The following is a 17,886-nucleotide window of genomic DNA, read 5'->3' on the forward strand; positions in this document are numbered from 1 at the left end:
AGATACCCATGGTTGGTGGATTCTCTCTTGGGGTCTTCATTACACAACTAGGGCTCCCCTCTAGAGGGCGCCATATCACAAAAAAATGACACAAACAGCACAATCCAACTACAATCCAGTCACTTGTGGCACTTTATATCCACAATGCAGTGGTTTAATTTTTTGGCTCTCTGGCCTTGTCTCCCATGTGTGCCTGCAGAAGATATAATATGTAATAAATATGTAATATGCAATGAACAGAGAAACAGGTGAAATACACCAAAGGCTTTTTATTCTGTCCAGCAGAGGGCGCCAGTGCTTTACTAAGCAGCAATTGTAGCGAAGCTCCTTTAAGAGCTCTTTCTGTAGGACGAACAGACTAATCCCACTCGTCTTTTTTACTTCTCAAATTGTAATCTATTGATTTGGAAGATGCTACATACAGTATAGATGGATAGATATGATATAAGCACGAAGTTCAGCAGGTGAATGCATGAATGCAGTAGATATTTGTGTTCAGTATATGGCGTCTGTTTAGGACCTGCCAGCTCTGACATGATGCCAACTGGGTTGCATTATGTCATCAAAGGTGGCTTGGGTCATTAAAAGTAATTGTTTGTTCACATAAAGTACAAGTGTGGAGATGCATACATATAAAGTACGTCACTGTGCAATCATGCAGGTGAAATATACCACCAAACCTGCAACTACAATCCTTCATCGATGGCCTTGAACACCGTGGGAATGAACTCAAATGCACCAGCAGCAGGACAGAGCATCCCAGTTGGCTTTTGTTCAGCTGCATGATCCACTGATGGCCATCGTTTCACATTAGTGTATTTAATTAATCTTTATTATTATTATTATTTGCTATCCTCCTAAACTTTCCTTGGTTTTCTTCTTTGCGTCCATCCATTGAACACACACATACACACACATATATCCACACACACATACACACACACACACACACACACACACACACACACACACACACACACACACACACACACACACACACACCCGCATACACCAACATCAAACCAAAACAACACACAGCAGCTAAAATGACCCTCTTCTGTTATTCCCCATGAAATTCAGACAACTAACCTGCATTTTTTGTATTTACTGTTCTTTTCATCCTCTTCTGTTTTGTTTTAATAAAAAATAAAAAAAAGACAGATCAAATTATTTTTTTTAAACTTGATCTGCCTTAGTTTTTCCACTTATGACCTCAGTGTTTCACTTGTAAGACAAGGACTGTTATTTCTCCTTTCAAAGGTTCTTCTCGACTCCACGTCAAGATGAACACGCAGAGTTCAAGTACGAGCTGAGCTCAGCACACATCCTTTGAAATGTTCAAATCGATCAAAGTATATGAGGCTGCAGCCTGTTTTAGTTGTTAGTCACAAGGGATCAAAGGAGCCTGTATTTCCACCTGTGTGAAAAACCTTAAAACGACTCACCTCATATGACCGATGACTAATTATAGAGTGATGCAGAAGTGTCTGTATCATACTACTTATATCACATGCTTAGTACCACTGGATTCAAAACAAGTTCAATAATATATAATATTGATAATAATTAATGATATTTAGCACATCAAATGAACTTTTAAACTTTGGTTCCCAATTAAAGCATGATTGACATGTGAAATTAAAATTTTCCTTCTACTAGCATTGTGCTGTAATGGATGGAATCCCTGGAGTCAGGGTGGCAAATGCTTGTGGCTGTTTATCTTTGTATCGATGTGTTTTATAATTTCTGGTTTAGTTTTGTGTACCTATGCCCTGACGCCTTAATACAGTGGCTTTAGATGAGTCTAATGCGGCGGAGTTAAGCTGTCCACCCACTACAAACGCAAACTGAAACTCCACTTTGAATGTTGTCTTTGCTGCTCGTCCTTTCCAAACGATCTAGCTAGAGGGAAGAATTCGAGCAGGCACACCCAGTTTAAAGCCGGGCAGATGGCGGTGACAGACGGCCTCATGCTCCATTGTCCTTTGTCATGGCGGCTCCACAGAACATGCGCACATCATCATCAGAGTAGCATCGGCTCCATCGCTCCAGTCGTGTCAATTAGTGTAATTTGCTGTTTCTCAGTGGCTGCGTATGTTCTTTCCTGTAAATCTATGATACACTGTAGTCCGGTATACTGGAGTGATTTAAAAAGATCTGGAAGTTGCATTAACTTGTTCATTTTCACCAAGCTGTCCAAACTGAGGTGTTTGAGCCAGCAGCTACCAGCTTCAGCAGATCGTGTTCGACTAGTCTCTCATTTTTTTTAAGGGTGGAGCAGCTTTTATAGCTTGGAACGAAGCTAGCGTGTCAACTCTTTTTCTTGTTTCCAAGCGTAAGGAGTGATAATCTGTGTGGCGTAATCATTTTTCATTGTGCCATATCCTCATTCTTACCAGTGTTTGGAGGCTTTTAATTAACTTGTCGCAAAGGCTTAAAACAGTTGGGTATGTTTGGTATGTATGGTATGTACAGTACCAGTGAAAAGTTTAGACACACCTTCTCCAATGGGTTTTCATAGTTATTTTTATTTTTTTTCTACGTTGCAGATTAAGAGAAGACTCCAGTTATGAAATAACAGACGTGATATTAGTAAACAGAGGAAAATATGGTTTATATTTTAGCTTCTTCAAAGTCGCCACCTTTTGCTTTGATGACAGCTTTTGCACACTGTTGGCATTCTGAACCACTTTCATGAGGAAGTTACCTGGAATACACTTAGCGAAAACGCATATGTTTCCATGCGGTTTGGCCTCTCGAGTTTTTTTCACAGAAAATGATCATTTTTAAAAACTCCGGCCAAAGTGGAGATTTCTGAAAACGCCGGTTATGTGTTGGCGTGTAAACAGGATTAAATGGCGTTTTAGGTTCTGAAACGTCACAACATGCAACTGAAAATACTTCACGTCGTGTGAGCAACCTTGTTTACGCTCGCACTCATAGGTTTGGCATAGTTATGATGCCACTCGACGGTGTATTTATCCAGGTTCATGTAAATGACAGTGTTTTTGAAAACAATGTTGTGTGCACGATGTTATTTTTGAAAACAGAGGGGCCAAAATATCCGTTTTCCAAAATACCCTGCTACGTGTAAACGTAGGCTCAGATTAAAGCCCACACAAATGCCTCAGAGTTCAAGTAGCAGACACATCTCAACATCAACTGTTGGGAGGGGACTGTGTGAATCAAGGTGTGGTCCAAGATGGACAAAGAATGGGCATTAGACCAGCAGAAATCTGTGCTTTGGTCTGATGGGTCCCAGATTTGAGATTTTTGATTCCAACTGTGTCTTTGTGAGAGAGAGTGAATGGATGGTATCTGCAGGTGTGGTTCACCCTGTGATGATGTGATGCTGTGGGGGTGTTGCTTCTTCGGACCATCATCATGCTGCATCAGACCAGATTTTTATGCACAGTTATGCAATTTTATTTTCTTGAGTTCATAGTTTCCTTTTCTTTGTCTTGCTTTTTCATCCTCTCTTTCTCTCTCTCTCTTTTCCATCCCTCTATCCTTCTCTTCGCCTCTCAGAACAAAGAATTCAGCTACTCAGAGATGGACCTACGCAAGCCCAAAAAGTTTGCCTCCTTTTCGCTTGGTCTAAGAAAGAGGAAGAAGACCGATGAGAATATGTTTAAGAGCGCTGTCATTCTTCCAAGCTCGGACATTGAAGGGCAGAAGAAGGTAACTTCATTCCCCGAGTGTTGCTTCCTTCAAATTCATGTGCAACAAATGCTATTCAACATATACACCGTCGTTGGTTTTACCATTGTAGGTTTAAATTTGTTTTTCTGAAAGATACACCTAGCATGAGCTTTAAAAAACACCCATTTGTTACTGCTGGATGTCAGTGTTACATTATTTCAGGTTCAAGGGTTCTACAAAGGCTTAAAACAGCAGTAATGGTAAATGGTCTTTTTCTAGACTCTTCTGGACCCCAGTCAGATGGAGTTGGATCAAGCCAAAACGCAGAAGATGTTCAGTATGTCTCAGCCGGAGCTTGACACCAGCAATACATTTGACATCCCTTCTCCTGTGGCCACTACCGAGCCAGAATCATATTTCAGTCTCCTTAATGAGACACAGTCATCTGTCGCTACAAACGCCCAACCGGAAGCAAAGGAGCCTGCGATGAACAGCTCCAATCTGTTTGACGTACACAAGGAGCCGCAGAAAGCGCCGATTGCTACCATTCCTGAGCTGCAGCTGGATTATTCAGCTTCATCAGAGGGGACAAAGGTCGCTCCTGTTCATGAAAATACACTCAAAAGCAATCCAAATTCACCTGCCCTCGTGACTCATCCAGAAACCACGTCCGTTGTTGATCACCAGACTGCACTTATCCTTCCAGATAGTCAGCCTCCAATCATGCTTGACACCTCAGATCACAAAGCAGAAGTTGTTGACTCAGTGTGCACAGGCAACGGCCCGTGTGACAGTGACATCCTCCAGCAGCCTTCCACAACAACAGGAAGCTCTCTTGCTGACTCCACCAAAGATTTGCTATCGCATCTTCAACCTGATGCCCCTGTCATGGCTGACAGCACAACTCCGAATGGCACACCCTCCCTGGCAAGTGTGGACTCCAGTACTGACGGAGCAACCGCCACCGCAGCCTCAGCTGCTAGCGGTGAAAGTAGTACCGGTCCTGAGCATGCAGTTTATGGAGCATTGTACGACTCACTTTTCCCCGAGAATTTCACCTCAGAGGTGACTTCAGCCCTCTTAAACCCCCCACCTCCAATTCGTACCAAGACAAGAAGCCCCATCGCCAAATTAGAACCCGTCATGGTTAAAACCCTGAATGAATGTCACACAGAAACTAGTGTTATACGCTCTCGCCTGTCACGTGAGTTTGACTCTGCTGCTGGCAGGGTGAATGATGCCGCAGGTGCTTATGATAACATAAATGAAGCCCTCAGCGAGAGAAAGCTGATTTCATCTAGTGAGAGCTCCACATTTACCCCTGACCAAACTTCCAAACCAGCTGACAGCAACAGCATCCATTACTCAGAGCTGACCCACTCAGTTTCCGAGGTGAAGTCGGACAGTTTTAGCCTCAGTCAAGACACTGTCAGGTCAGTGCCTGTGGTTCAAAACTCTGCCCCTCCTGTTTCTGACTGTGTAACATCCCAGGGGGCAGATACTCCGGTTGCAAACTCCACACGGAGAGTGATCCTAGTCAAAGAGCTAGTCACAGACGAGGCGAGCGCTGATACTGGTCGTCCCTCTCCTGTGCCTGAGAAAATGAGCATGACGGAGGCCAACGAGATAAAGATTGAAACGACAGCTCTGCCTGGGCAGATGGACAGACATGAGGGCCTTGTTAGTCCAACGTATCTGAGTGTAGGATCAGATGATGGCAGTGCCATGGAGATCTACTACAGTGCTGAGGAGGACAATGCAGAGGACAGCTGGGATAAAGAAGTGTGCACGGTGGACAAAAGTGAGGACATTTGTGTGGTAGATGGTGTGAGCGAGTTCGTCGGGCTGTGTGAGGAGTTTCCACAGCATGCAGAAAGAGAGATAAGTGAGCCTCAAGTGCCAGAAACTGGAAGGTCTGAGTTTCTTGAAGGCAGCGATGCAAAGAGTCAGGAGAAAGAGGTAGCAATCACAGAGTTTCCACAGGTGAAAGAAGAGGGGCAGGAGGAGAGAAAGGAAGAGTTACCGGCCACACCGGTTCAGCAGGTGAACACACTGATGGTATGCAGCGTTGCTCCACCCTCCAGTGAGCTGCAGGGCCAGGGGGAGGGGTCAGAGGGAGACCGGACCAAATTGGAAACAGTAGACCACCCTAATGGAGAGAAGCAACTCCCAAGCCAGGGGATAGAATATCTGGCTTACAAAGACAGTAGGAGCTCTGAATGTGTACACACTGCTCCCAGTAACACAGGAGAGGACGTGATCACGCCCGAATCTGGCGAGGCAGAAGAGCAAGTTTCACTCGCTGCAGAAGCAGACAAGAGAGGTGAAGTGAGCGAAGTGAGCACAGAAACCAAAAGTGCCGCAGGTGCCATCACAGATACATGTGGTGGCGCAGAGGTTGTCGCCTTTTCACACGGCGCTGAGGAGCTGCAGTCAGATGCCACAGAGGTTGAACACAATAGTGCTCTGCGGTGTAGTGAGGGGGTGGATACAGTTACTCAGAGCACAGGCAGAACCTGGACGGTGCAGGAACAGGTGACAGTCGAGCTGTCAACCCCAGAGGACGCGGACACACACAGTCCTGATCGCGAAGCTGCAGACGAGCTCTCAGAGAGAGACGAGCATCCGGCAGAAGCCAAATTCGACCTGAATCAGGGGTGAGTGGGAAGCTTATTATCTTAAAATAAGAAAAGACTGATTTCTTTTTTTTGTTTAAGTCCATGGCTGCGGGCTGTATGTGAATATACAGGTGCACCAGAGAGTTTGCTGTCGATGGTGCAACAGGTGAGAGTTATTCTCTAAATTTGTGAATGCTGTCATTCAGGAAATTACAGCTCTGTGGCGACTGTGCTGAAGTGTGCAGCATGCTGCCTAAGGGGTTACTGTTCATGTAAAGCAACGTACCTCTGCAGCCAAAACAATCAGCTTCAAACGCGTAACCTTAACTTTCTCACCTTTGCGTGTCGTCATCCGATAAGGGCCTTTAATGTGTGTGATGGCGAAACATTTCCTCCGATAAGGAGGTCGGCACTGGATGAGCTGCCCTGTTTACCAACAGAGCTGCTTGCATACCTGCGTGGCTTTCAACCCACGCGTCTCAATGCACCACATGTTCAGTGATATAACGCCCAGCATCGGTGGGTGTTTTGAGCTCTGGCTGTCACATACCCTCAGCTTGGGGTGCAGTGTTGATATGTGGGGGTGCAGCAATGCAGTTAGTTCACAGGTCAATACGTACTGCATTAAGAAAACATGCAGGCTTAATATTTAATTAATTTCATCAGATCACAAGTTCCCTGAGCTTAGGGTGATGACTTCTTCTGCCTGACCAACTTAAGAACGATTTAAGATATTCATTTTGCAATACAATGGTCAAAAATCACTTACCAATGAATCTGCTCACCTGTGGAATGTCCCAAACAGGTAGCTGCTAGCTCTGGGTCTCATGCCAGATGGCTCATTTGCTGATTAGCATGTTTATGTAACGCAGTGATGCTCTGACATTTCAACTCTTTTATCCAAAGCTGGCCTTTGACCAAGCATTTGAATTCACAGGAACACACGAGGCTGAAGGTGTTTTTACAAGGAAAAATCATATTTGGAAATGTTGCTGTGTTTGTTTTAGCAGGATGAGCAAGTGTTTTTTTTTTTTTTTGATAGAGAAGATAGATTTCTGAGCAAGACGAGATTTTCTGAGGAATTTGTGGCTCGTGATGGGACAAGTGCACGTTTATAATCGCTGCTACATTATGTAAACACAGCAGGATCTGAACTCAGAAGAAAAGCTTCAATTTGCACAAGATAAAGGAATCTATCGGCTTCCTGTGTGTGACTAGATGTATTATGTGTAAACAACTGCTTTTTACAGTATCTGAATGGCTGTGCAAGGTTCAGGAATGTTTATTGTCAGTTTGGTTTAAAAAGCAATACAAGGTGCGTATACAATTATTAATCTGATGTGCTCCTTATTTATTCGGTATCACATCATTAGAGGAATGTGCTCAGTTATATATTTATTGTATTTTTCAAACCACCAGATGGCAGCAAAGGCATGTTTTTACTTTAGTGGAAGAGACGACCTCATTACCACACACAGAAACGAGATATCGGGATTCATCAGATGTACATACAGAATGACAAGAGTGACTCCAGCGACCCTTTTTTTGTTGTTAATAAACAGTTCATTTTCCAAGCTCCGACTTTAACACCTTTAATTCATGTATTAAAAGGAGTTTTATAAGAAAATATGTATATACAGGTTGAGTGAAGGTGGGGAGCTGAAATATAACACTTGCGTTATGGCAAATAGTGTAAGAATGAGCGTGCGTGCGTGCGTGCGTGCGTGCGTGCGTGCGTGCGTGCGTGCGTGCGTGCGTGCGTGCGTGCGTGTGTGTGTGTGTTTGTGCATGCTTTTGTATCATTTCCATAGAAGTTTTTTTTTTTTTTTAATAATCTGCCAACAATCAAGTTGTTTCCTCCTACACTTAAAACAACTCTCCTGAGCAGGCATGCTGAGGCGTTTAGCCAGCCCCACCTGTCTTACAGGTAGCGTGAAGACTCTAATGCATTGATACTGGAAAGGCCACCCACCTCCGAGGGTCCAAAAAAACGTGCATTTTTTTTGTCAGTCATTAAAATCTACTTTTGGCTGTAACATCAGCGAAGCTAAAATCACGTCTCTGTTTCCTCTTTTGTGTTCTTTCTTCTGCTAAAATCTGAGAGATGCAGGTGTTTGGAGTGTTTGTGGTAGGATGAGATCTGAACCCAGTTGAGCCACTTGTAAATCTTTGGTCAGAGCGCTGCCACTGAGCTTTTTGTCTTTTGTTTTCCTTTCATGCGTGACTGTTGTTTGACAGTCTACTTGAGACACAAGTGGAATGACAAACGTGTGGAGAATTAGCTGTGTTAAATCACCATCTGCGGGCCATGAGGAGGGAGCAGATCTTGACCTGACAGAGGCGTCCTCATAAATCCTGTCTTTTAACACATGGCTTTCACACACCAAAGTCTGTTGGGTTAGTTCTGTCGAGGATTTCCCTTTTTTGTTTTACGCCTTTTAGCATGTGTCTCTAATCAGATTAACAGAATCACATCAGAGCCAGTTTTAGGCTATTGTTGGAGTCTTGATAGTTTACCAAATCATAGGACGGGGTCCTGAAATTGCAGCCGCGGGCCATTGACGGCCCCTGAACATGACGTGAAACGCCTACATTATATTTCAGTACGTTTACTTTCAGTAGCCAACATTTAAAAAACTACCGGGCTACTGCATCAAACTGCACCCCCTTAACAAACAGGATCAGGTCAATGACAGAATACGTCATTTGACTCCCAAAACGACGTATATGACCATGGCTCATGTATCCATACTGGAACTGGAGTTACATCCAGTAACTATTATTTAACACCGTGAAACAGTCTTGCTTAGATTTAGGCCAGAGAAATACTTTGTGGCTTGGATTAAAACAAGTAAATTTTTATGTACGTAAGTTCACTTACATGTTGTATGTGATGTACATTAAGTACATTACATCATTTTAAAGAAGTCGGCGTTGACTCTTGGTTTTGGAAAGTTTTGTGTTTTGTTTGACTCATCCATCCATCCGTCCCATTTCCTCCACATGTGGACTCTTTGTACTGCGTCACCTGATTTCCTCCTTTACTCCTGCCATCATTATTATGACCACCAGAGGTCACCACCTTACAATACACGTAAATATTATTCGTAACAACTTGCTTGCACAGATGACCTATACGGCAGGGAGCTCTACAGGAATGATGACTTATAGAAAGCTAGTGGTTGCGTGGCAGCTGGTGCTCTCAGTTACCTCGAGTGCGACTGTATTTAAGATCTGTCATCAGTGCCAGTGCTGTTAGCTAAAGCGTTAAAACGGTGGACAACTCAGCAGTGTGTAATATAAGAAGAAAATGAGACGGACTTTTTTGTCCTCGCGTAAGACCTGTAACACGTTCCATGCTAACGTTACAGCTGGACTTGTCAATAATCGTTAGTCGGCATAGCCGAGTAGTGTTGATGTTTTCGTGGTTGCACTACCTGTAGCAATGATAATGACGGTGATGGGTAAACCACTCGTAAACCCTCCTCCTTGAGCTCAGTAAAGCTGCAGGGATTGCTTGTGTTTGACAGCCAGACAGATGGAACTGTAGTTCTTGCCAGAATCCAAGTCACGCTACTGTACACTCAGTGAACCAGTGCTTAATCCACTGTAGATGTGTGGAAAAAAAGGGAGGCTAAACGAGAAAAACATGCTGCTGGGATACACATGCAGTCTTTTCCCACTCATAGACTTCCATGTAAACTGTGTATTTTTAGACGGATCCTCAACCAGATCTGAAAAGTTTATTTAGTTTTTTTCATCCTGTAATTATAGAAGGAATCCCACCATGCCTGCTGGCCTCTTGTGTGTCTTAGCTGCAGCCTACATGTGTTCAGCTTTGAGTTTATCTATTTACACAGAACTCCATCTGGCAATAATTCAGAATCAATATTAACAAAGGCTCCACCCTAGCTGCAATGTTGCCAGTGTTTTTCCAGTCCAGTCTTACTGTATGCTAGCAGCGCCGTGTTTTGAGTTTGCAGCAATGTTTCTGTGTGTTTTTTTAAAGAGTGCAGTATCTTAAGCATCCAGCTGTACCTTTTGTACATGCTTTCGCACATGGTTTTCTTTCTAAGACCCAGATGCCTTGACAGGGGAAATTCAAAACAGCTATTGTTATGGTTTCAGGCTAGATCTCCAGTGTGTAGGTTGACTACGCCTCCAAACATCTTTTTTCATTTAGATGATCAACACTGGAGTATTTTTAGGACGTTAACAAGTGTGTAAAGAAGACTATTTGCTATGAAGAAGAGTAAAACATTTAGTAAGAAATTACACGGGGGCAGATGTTATTCTTTAATCCTCAGAGCTGAATAACCGGTAAGACAGAGAGCTACAAATTATACCACACTCATACATAATTACATGGGACCTTTTGCTCTTATGTGCAACGCTCCCAAACTGAGTGTCACTCCGTGTACCAGTACAAATAAACTCAGGGTCCCCGTGGAGGCTGGTTCAAATTCTAGCACATGCGTGTGCATGGATCCTGATTTACAGGTGTGTTTGCATACACAGTAAGCTCAAAGAATGTCCCCACACGTGCAAAATGCTATTATTAAGATAAAGATGTACTGTGTGCCTGCTATATATCTGTCTGCCTAATCACCTGTCTCCTCAGGTCTCAATGTGTCAAATGTGACTTAATTTGCGTGTTACAGTGAAGTCTGAGAGGAGCTTTAGGATCACTGCCAGAATTTGCAGGTGCCCTCAGATATAGGTGTGGCTCCGCGAGTAAAGCAGCAATGTACCCGCCATGTCCCAGTAGGAGCTCTTCCACCTGAGTGATTAAGGGTACAATGTCCGCTGGGGATGATCTCCCTTACTTTTAATACTCCAGGTTGGATTTCCTACGTAAGGCTGTCTGAATGTTGTGCATTCTCCGGATGAGAGAAGATCCGAGTTGGTGAAAATCACCTTCAGTTATTGCCAAACACTCACAGCAAAGAGCTTAATGAGTGAATGCTTGCAGAATTGTTTTTTGTTCTAAGTCACCCTGCATACTTTACAGGCTGCCCCACCTTTTCGGTGAAGGTTGTTGAGGCTGTATGAAGCAATGACAGCCGTACCTGCAGACACTGCTCAGGGCTGCATAAAATGTGCTGATGATAGAGTGGAAAGTCAGCTCCTTAGAGGAAAGACGACATTTATAAGAAAACTGAAATGATTGAGGATTAATGCATTGACAATATAGAAGGTCATATAGCAGTTTTTATGTTATACTGAAAAAGGCAATATTTGCCAGATTGAATGTTTATTGTCAGTAAATGTGTATAAATAGCTACTTCATGGTGTACTCAGCACTTCTGAAACCAAGTTTTTGCTTTTGAGAGTAACTACACCCTGGTTTTTATGTACATCCGTTCCTGTGTTTGAAACAAAAGTTACCGTAAACACTGCCTCTATTCATCACCTTTTTTTAATGTGGAGAACCAATAGCTGGACAATGACTCATTCTTTGTGGTCAGAGTGTGGAGAGTGTTCAGGGACACTGATACTCAAATCTTTTGCATCCGTGCTTCTAACGATGTTTTGCATTTCTGTGCACAGTCGCTAGGAAAAAACACCTGCAGGTATTTCTGCACATATTTCATGTGAAATTCATGGTATTTACTACTGTTACTGTACTGTACTTTTACTGTGTTCAAATCTGCCCCCCCGTAAAGTAGCAATGCATTTGATTGATTGATTGATTGATTTATGCATTTATGTTCTCATGACCTTTTGAATAATCCGGTCCGGGTATTACGCTCATGCGTGTCACCTGTTCGATGACAGTGAGTCACCGTGGGCATTCTTTGTCTAGCTTCATAACCTTTTACCTTTACTGGTAGTCACCCACACAGTCTGACAAACCCTTTCATCATCATTTAAGAACGAAGTTTCTAATCTAACCCCTCCTTGAAACTCTCGTGCAGTGCCGAGCGTAGAGCTCCCCTGAAGTATTAAAGGTCAAATGATTCACTGACGGAGTATCAACTCAAAATCATTGCTTGACATATGACGGCTTCTTGACATCTAAGTTAATGCGAATTTTAGTGCAGCACCCAATACGTGCATACGGGGATGAGGACGTTTTTATTATTATTTTAAACTTGAATATATGCCCATGCATGAGATTGCAGAAATATAAACCAGATTCTGATTTCAGCACATACATTTTCAAATATACAAAAAAGTCCAAGAATACCAGTTTAATGGTGCAACTAAGGATCTTCAGGATATAATACCTAAGTTAGGATCATATTGTCTTAAAGAGGAAAGTCAGGAGACCTGTGAGAGAGTGGTCATGATTAAAGCAGCAGAGGCCATGAAACCCAGACCTTTAGTTCCTAGTATAATTCAAACTCCAATAACACTACAATTCCCATGATTCAACAGGGTAGTGTCTGTCATTCAACATTCCAGTTTGTGACATAGATTTTCTGCTAGAAATTTGAATTCATACCCAAAATCAAACATTTTTTTTTAGACTTTGTAAATCCTCCTGCAGAGCTGCGGATGACCTAATGTGACATTGCATGCAAGTCAAGATAGTTGAAGTTGTTTCGTGCAATTTGCATTGTTGACGTTGCATAACAGCCACGCCCCGGAGACACTTACATTAACCAATCAGACCCTGGCTTCTGTCTTTCCTGTTTTGTCATCCTTGTCTGCTCTTCGTTCTCCTCTGTTTTTATCCAGGACAGCTTCAAAGACACCAGCAGCATCTTCAGAAGTCTTCGCTGCAGATAATCAGACCCCTGAAGCTGACCAGGAATCAGTTGACAAAATGAGCTCAGGCTACAGCAGCCTAAGCACCAAACTGTCTGTTAGAAGTCCCTCTTCCCCTAAAGAGGATGAGTCCAAACTTCGTTTCCATAAAGTTTCTCTGCTCAGTGAGGCTGATGGCACTGAGGCCAGCCAGGACACAGTGGACAAAGCAAGCACCACTGCGACTGAAGTAAATGGAGCAGATCTGAGCTCAGAGTACAGATGGAAAAATAGATTTGAGGGGGTTTCTCAGTATAAACCGTACAAAACAGAGAATTCCTCTTTTTCTGATTCTCAGAGTTACAGAGGGTTTGACAGCTACTCCAGTAACAACTACTTGTCCTCCTATGGTCTCCCCGAGGCTGCAGCACACAATTCTATTGGCTACGCCCTTTCCTCCCCCGCTGCACAGGAACGTATTGGGCTTGGCGACAGACTGAATGACAGGACCAAAGTTTATCTGAGCCACAAGGGTGAGCCAGCGGCTGAGCAGCAAGGTGAGTGGAGGAGAGGCTCAGTGGAGCAGGAGGAGCCTGCTGCACCTGCAGGTGAAACAGAGCAACGGAGAGAGGGAGAGCCAGTGAGGATAAAGTCACGCTGGGAGTCAGTGCAGCTGCCCGAGTCCAGCCTCTCCTCAGCACAACAGACCAGCTACGACAGCACTGACAGCTCCAAAGAGGAAGGCGACGACTCCCGTTTTACCGGAGTGTTCCAGGCCACGCTCGTGGAGCTGGTCTCCGACCCCGCAGCTCCACCCTCCACTCCCCCTGCCTCCCCAGAAACAGAAGCAGAGTCGCCCTGTCAGTTTGAAATGGATAGCCTGGTGGATACTCTGAAGAGCATGGGACCTTCCCTGAGGCCGAGGAGCATGGGCCAGCGTGCGGCTCCACCGGTCCTCATATCCTCCCTGCCACCAATTGTGGAGGATGCTCCCAGCACTGTAACCACTGACTCCCCTGCCTCCCTCACCAGCCCCATAAAAAAGATGGAAGCCACGGGCAAACCTACCGAGTCCCTCAACGGACTTTACACCCTGCCTGCTGACCTGGGACTGAAGAGGAACACCGCCAGAGACACTCGTTCACCGCTGGAACTGATGAAGCAGAGCCAGCAGGTACTTTACATTCAGACACAAATTCAGTACAGCGTCTTCTCTTTGTGAAAGCACCCAAAATGTAAACTTTTCAGAGATTTCAGCATAAATTAATGCAGTTTTCATCATTATTGCAGGCTGCAGGAAAATCCAAATGTAGGCTCAGGATTTAACTACGTTTATTTATATCATTATTATATTAAATGCTAGAAATGCTATGTTTTTGTTTTTGTTTTCAAAATATTGCAAAAAGGCTAGGGCTAAGGTGGATCAATAAAAACAAAATGCGACAAAGTGCAGCAGAAACAGCAAATTTACAGTGACGTATATCAAGCACGTCACTGAAATGTCCACTGAAGAGGCTCAAACGTGAGTGTAGACTGCAGTGTTTCTCAGTTAGTATATCATTTTCAACATGGTTTTTCATTGTGTGAGGTTTGACCGGTGCTCTTTCTTCTTCTGCAGCAGGCTGGAGAATCAGCTCCACCAGCTATTTATCATGATGTGCCCAACTCTTAATAATCATCATAACAGTAGTGGATGGATATTCATTTGCATTTGCTTTTTCTGGGTATTCAGTTGAGATTTGCGTTACACCAAGCTAAATGAAAAAACAAAAGTTGCTACAGAAAAGATGAAAGAGTCGTTGATCATTTTTAATGCAGTTTTCCAAAGCTGTCAGCCCCATTAATAAAGAACTCAATTCAGCTCCACTGCATTACGGTGGAGGCAGAGCTCTTAGAGACAAATACGTCCAAACTTGACTGGATAACTCTTCTTTATCTCTTTTTGTGTGTGTTCATTTTGTAACTTAGCTGAGCCAGCCCTTTAACTTATTGCTGTACCTACTGTGTTTGCTCAATCACAGCAGGACCAGAAGCCTGGAACAAGAGGTCTGAACATGCCACTGAGATCCTCTGCTACCAACAGTATTGTAATGAGACCATCCTCTTCTTTTGAGGACTTACAATCCCTGGCGCTTAATGGAAACGGATCATTTCTGCCTCCCAGCGCTAGTTCTCGCCTAGACAGCAGTGTCATCTTTGGAGGCCAGAGGTCAGCGTCCATAGATCAGACGCTGGAGACCAGACAGGCCCAGCGCCCCCTCTTCCACACCTCCTCGCTGCCTGAAACGGGGCTTTCAAGTGATCGCATGAGTGTGGGAACGAAGGAGATTGAACTGGGCACTGGGACAGACCCACTGGTATCCCGCTTTGAGCGCTTTACCTCCCTTTTGAACTCCTCATCCTCCACTTCTGGCTCCTTGACCGGGGCGGAAGACTTCAACAGTCGTATGAGTCGGCCACCGCCGCTGAGCATCAGCTCGCCACCCTCCAGCAACAGCCCCACCCGCCTCCTCAGCCCCACCAGCTCCATAGACCTTCACAGGTCGTTCACCACCACAGACTCCCCCCTGTCTATGTTTGGCCAGACACAGGGGCTGGGGAAGGGTGTAGGTTCTGGAGCACCGGGCACTCCCATCCTGCAGAGGACCTTCAGTGGTGAGGGCACCATGGGGGTCCAGCAGACATTGTTCAACAGTGTGCATGGAGGAGGGTCTCCAGGGCTCCAGAACCAAGACCCTGAGCCTGAGAAGAATTTAGCCTCAAAATACAGAGCCTTCCCTGATGCTTATGTGAGTATTACTGGAATAAGGTTATGCTTACTAAGTATTATTATTATTATTGCTTAGTTAACATTTAAATATCTTAGAATTCAAGTGAGAGATTACTGAACCACAACCCTGATTCCAAAAAGGTTGGAGTGTGATAATTTGTTGGGACAAGAGCCACAAAAGACTGGGAAAGATGTGGAATGCTCCAAAAACACCTGTTTGGATCATTCCACAGGTAAACAGGTTGATTGGTAACAGGTGAGAGTATCATGATTGGGTATGAAAGGGACATCCTGGAAAGGCTCAGGATGGAGCGAGGTTCACCACTTTGTGAGCACATGATTGGATGAATGACATTACTACACTTTTACACAGCATCCCAACTTTTTTGGGATCAGGGTTTTAGCAGAATGCTGCTGTGGAAAATGGGGATGAATAAGGGATCTTGCCTCTCCACCTTTATGGTGATTAGCTTGTAGAACAAAGTTATTCTGGGAACAGATGTGTATTAATAACACACTTTCTTCTGCACTCCGGGGCAAAGGTAAGTGGGAGAATGCAGTTCCCACTTTGTTTAACAAAGGATAAGTCCACTGTGCACAGTATGGACACATCTGCAGTCAGTGGATTATGAGGCCTGAAATGGTTGTTTCGTCTAAGGTAGCAAATTCAGGAAGACAATCCACCACATACATTTCCGCCTTCGGCCTGTATCTGTGTCTGCTTATTGTCGGCAGCTCTTTGCCTTCTATTCTCCTCGGTGTTGTAAACAAGATGGCAAGCCAAGGTCAGCTTACAATAGGTGAGATGACTTCATGCGCGGTTTGTGGCGCACACAGGAAAAGTCCCTCTTTGTGTGGCTTGTGTTTGTGTCTATACCTTCACACGTTTATAGAGCTTCACAGTTACGCTGCTCCCACTGAGTATCACAAAAATCACACAGAATAGGGTGTGTATCGAAAATTCCCGTTCGCACACGTGTGCACTTGTTCTCACATGCAGGAATTCATGTGGGCTTAACTGATTAGAACATGCCTTAAAATTATTTTTATAGGCAAGAAAGAGAACATTGATTCACATGTTAGCTGCGCACACGACGCCGGACGCGCTCTCCCTCTTCGCTGTCGTGTTTCGTGTCAGCGCGCAAGAACTAACTCCGAACTTCTTCGTGCATCACACCTGAGCAACCAAACAGCAAAACGTTAATTATGCGCCGTGATTAAATGCAGAAAGCGAACTTGTGCCAATGGTTAGGAAACACAGCAACCACAGAACTGACCCCTGAGGCGAAGGCTGGGATGTTGTGACAAGTAGTAAAACTAGAACGGTGCATTCTGCTTTTAATGGTGCTGTTCTCTGCAGTAGAGCGTTCGTTGATCATTTTTTCTGCTGGTAATGCATTATAGTGCTTAGGGCTGCAGATAAAGATTGGCCTACACTAATATTATTAGTATTATACTACTTGTAGGATTAGATTCCTACAGGCTGTGTAGGATTGTTTCTGACTCGTGTCATCCATTTTCCAGTCACTCCAGATCGTTAGTACAATACTCCAAATGTTGCTAAGTTTTTAGGATGATGCAGCCATGAAATATGACGAAAGACTTTTGAAACTCAAAAACCTCAATTGAAGCTTCACATTCATGACAGCCCCAACAGTGCTGCTATGCAAACACAAAACTGGTGTCAAGTACTCATTCGTCCTGTGTAGTTTAAGTACAAATGTTTGCAAAGGATGTTTGTTCGTCTTGAAACAATACTTCACCTGCCTCCGCAAAGTGCAGCAGTACAGCTAGAGCGGCTCCTTTTTCCAGGCCAAAGCACACAGCATGACCACAGCTCATATTACTGACCGGGCCACTGAGACAGAGATGATCCAGATGATGGGTTTCAGCCTCTAAAGATCCACGAGGGGAAATATTACTGCAGAGGAACTCGTCTTTCAACCAGAACAGCTGTTCTGTCTGTCGAGAACTAACAGCAGGGCCTATGAAGAAGGTACGGAGAGGAGGCAGACAAAGTGTGTCATCACACTCGCCTTACAAAAACATTAAGTTGCATTCCTGCCTGTGATTACCTCTAAGGAAGCAGCCGAGACGCCACTTTGATTGAAGTGGTTATAATGCTGTTATTGTTGCTGTTTAATTGTGTAGAAATTTCCACAC

The 17,886-nt window shown here is 44.2% G+C and overlaps 1 protein-coding gene across 1 annotated transcript in view; it reads left to right on the forward strand.

Annotated features, from left to right (window-relative positions):
- Positions 1–17,886, forward strand: part of crybg2 (crystallin beta-gamma domain containing 2) — a 42,474-nt gene that overhangs the window by 8,881 nt on the left and 15,707 nt on the right. Inside the window, exons 3-6 of the mRNA XM_070985008.1 lie at positions 3,529–3,681; positions 3,922–6,299; positions 12,945–14,127; positions 14,975–15,742. Coding sequence (XP_070841109.1) covers positions 3,529–3,681; positions 3,922–6,299; positions 12,945–14,127; positions 14,975–15,742 — 4,482 coding nt within the window. The remainder of the gene's footprint in view (positions 1–3,528; positions 3,682–3,921; positions 6,300–12,944; positions 14,128–14,974; positions 15,743–17,886) is intronic.

The sequence above is a fragment of the Chaetodon trifascialis genome, chromosome 17 (assembly GCF_039877785.1).
Source record: "Chaetodon trifascialis isolate fChaTrf1 chromosome 17, fChaTrf1.hap1, whole genome shotgun sequence".
Taxonomy (NCBI): Eukaryota; Metazoa; Chordata; class Actinopteri; order Chaetodontiformes; family Chaetodontidae; genus Chaetodon; species Chaetodon trifascialis.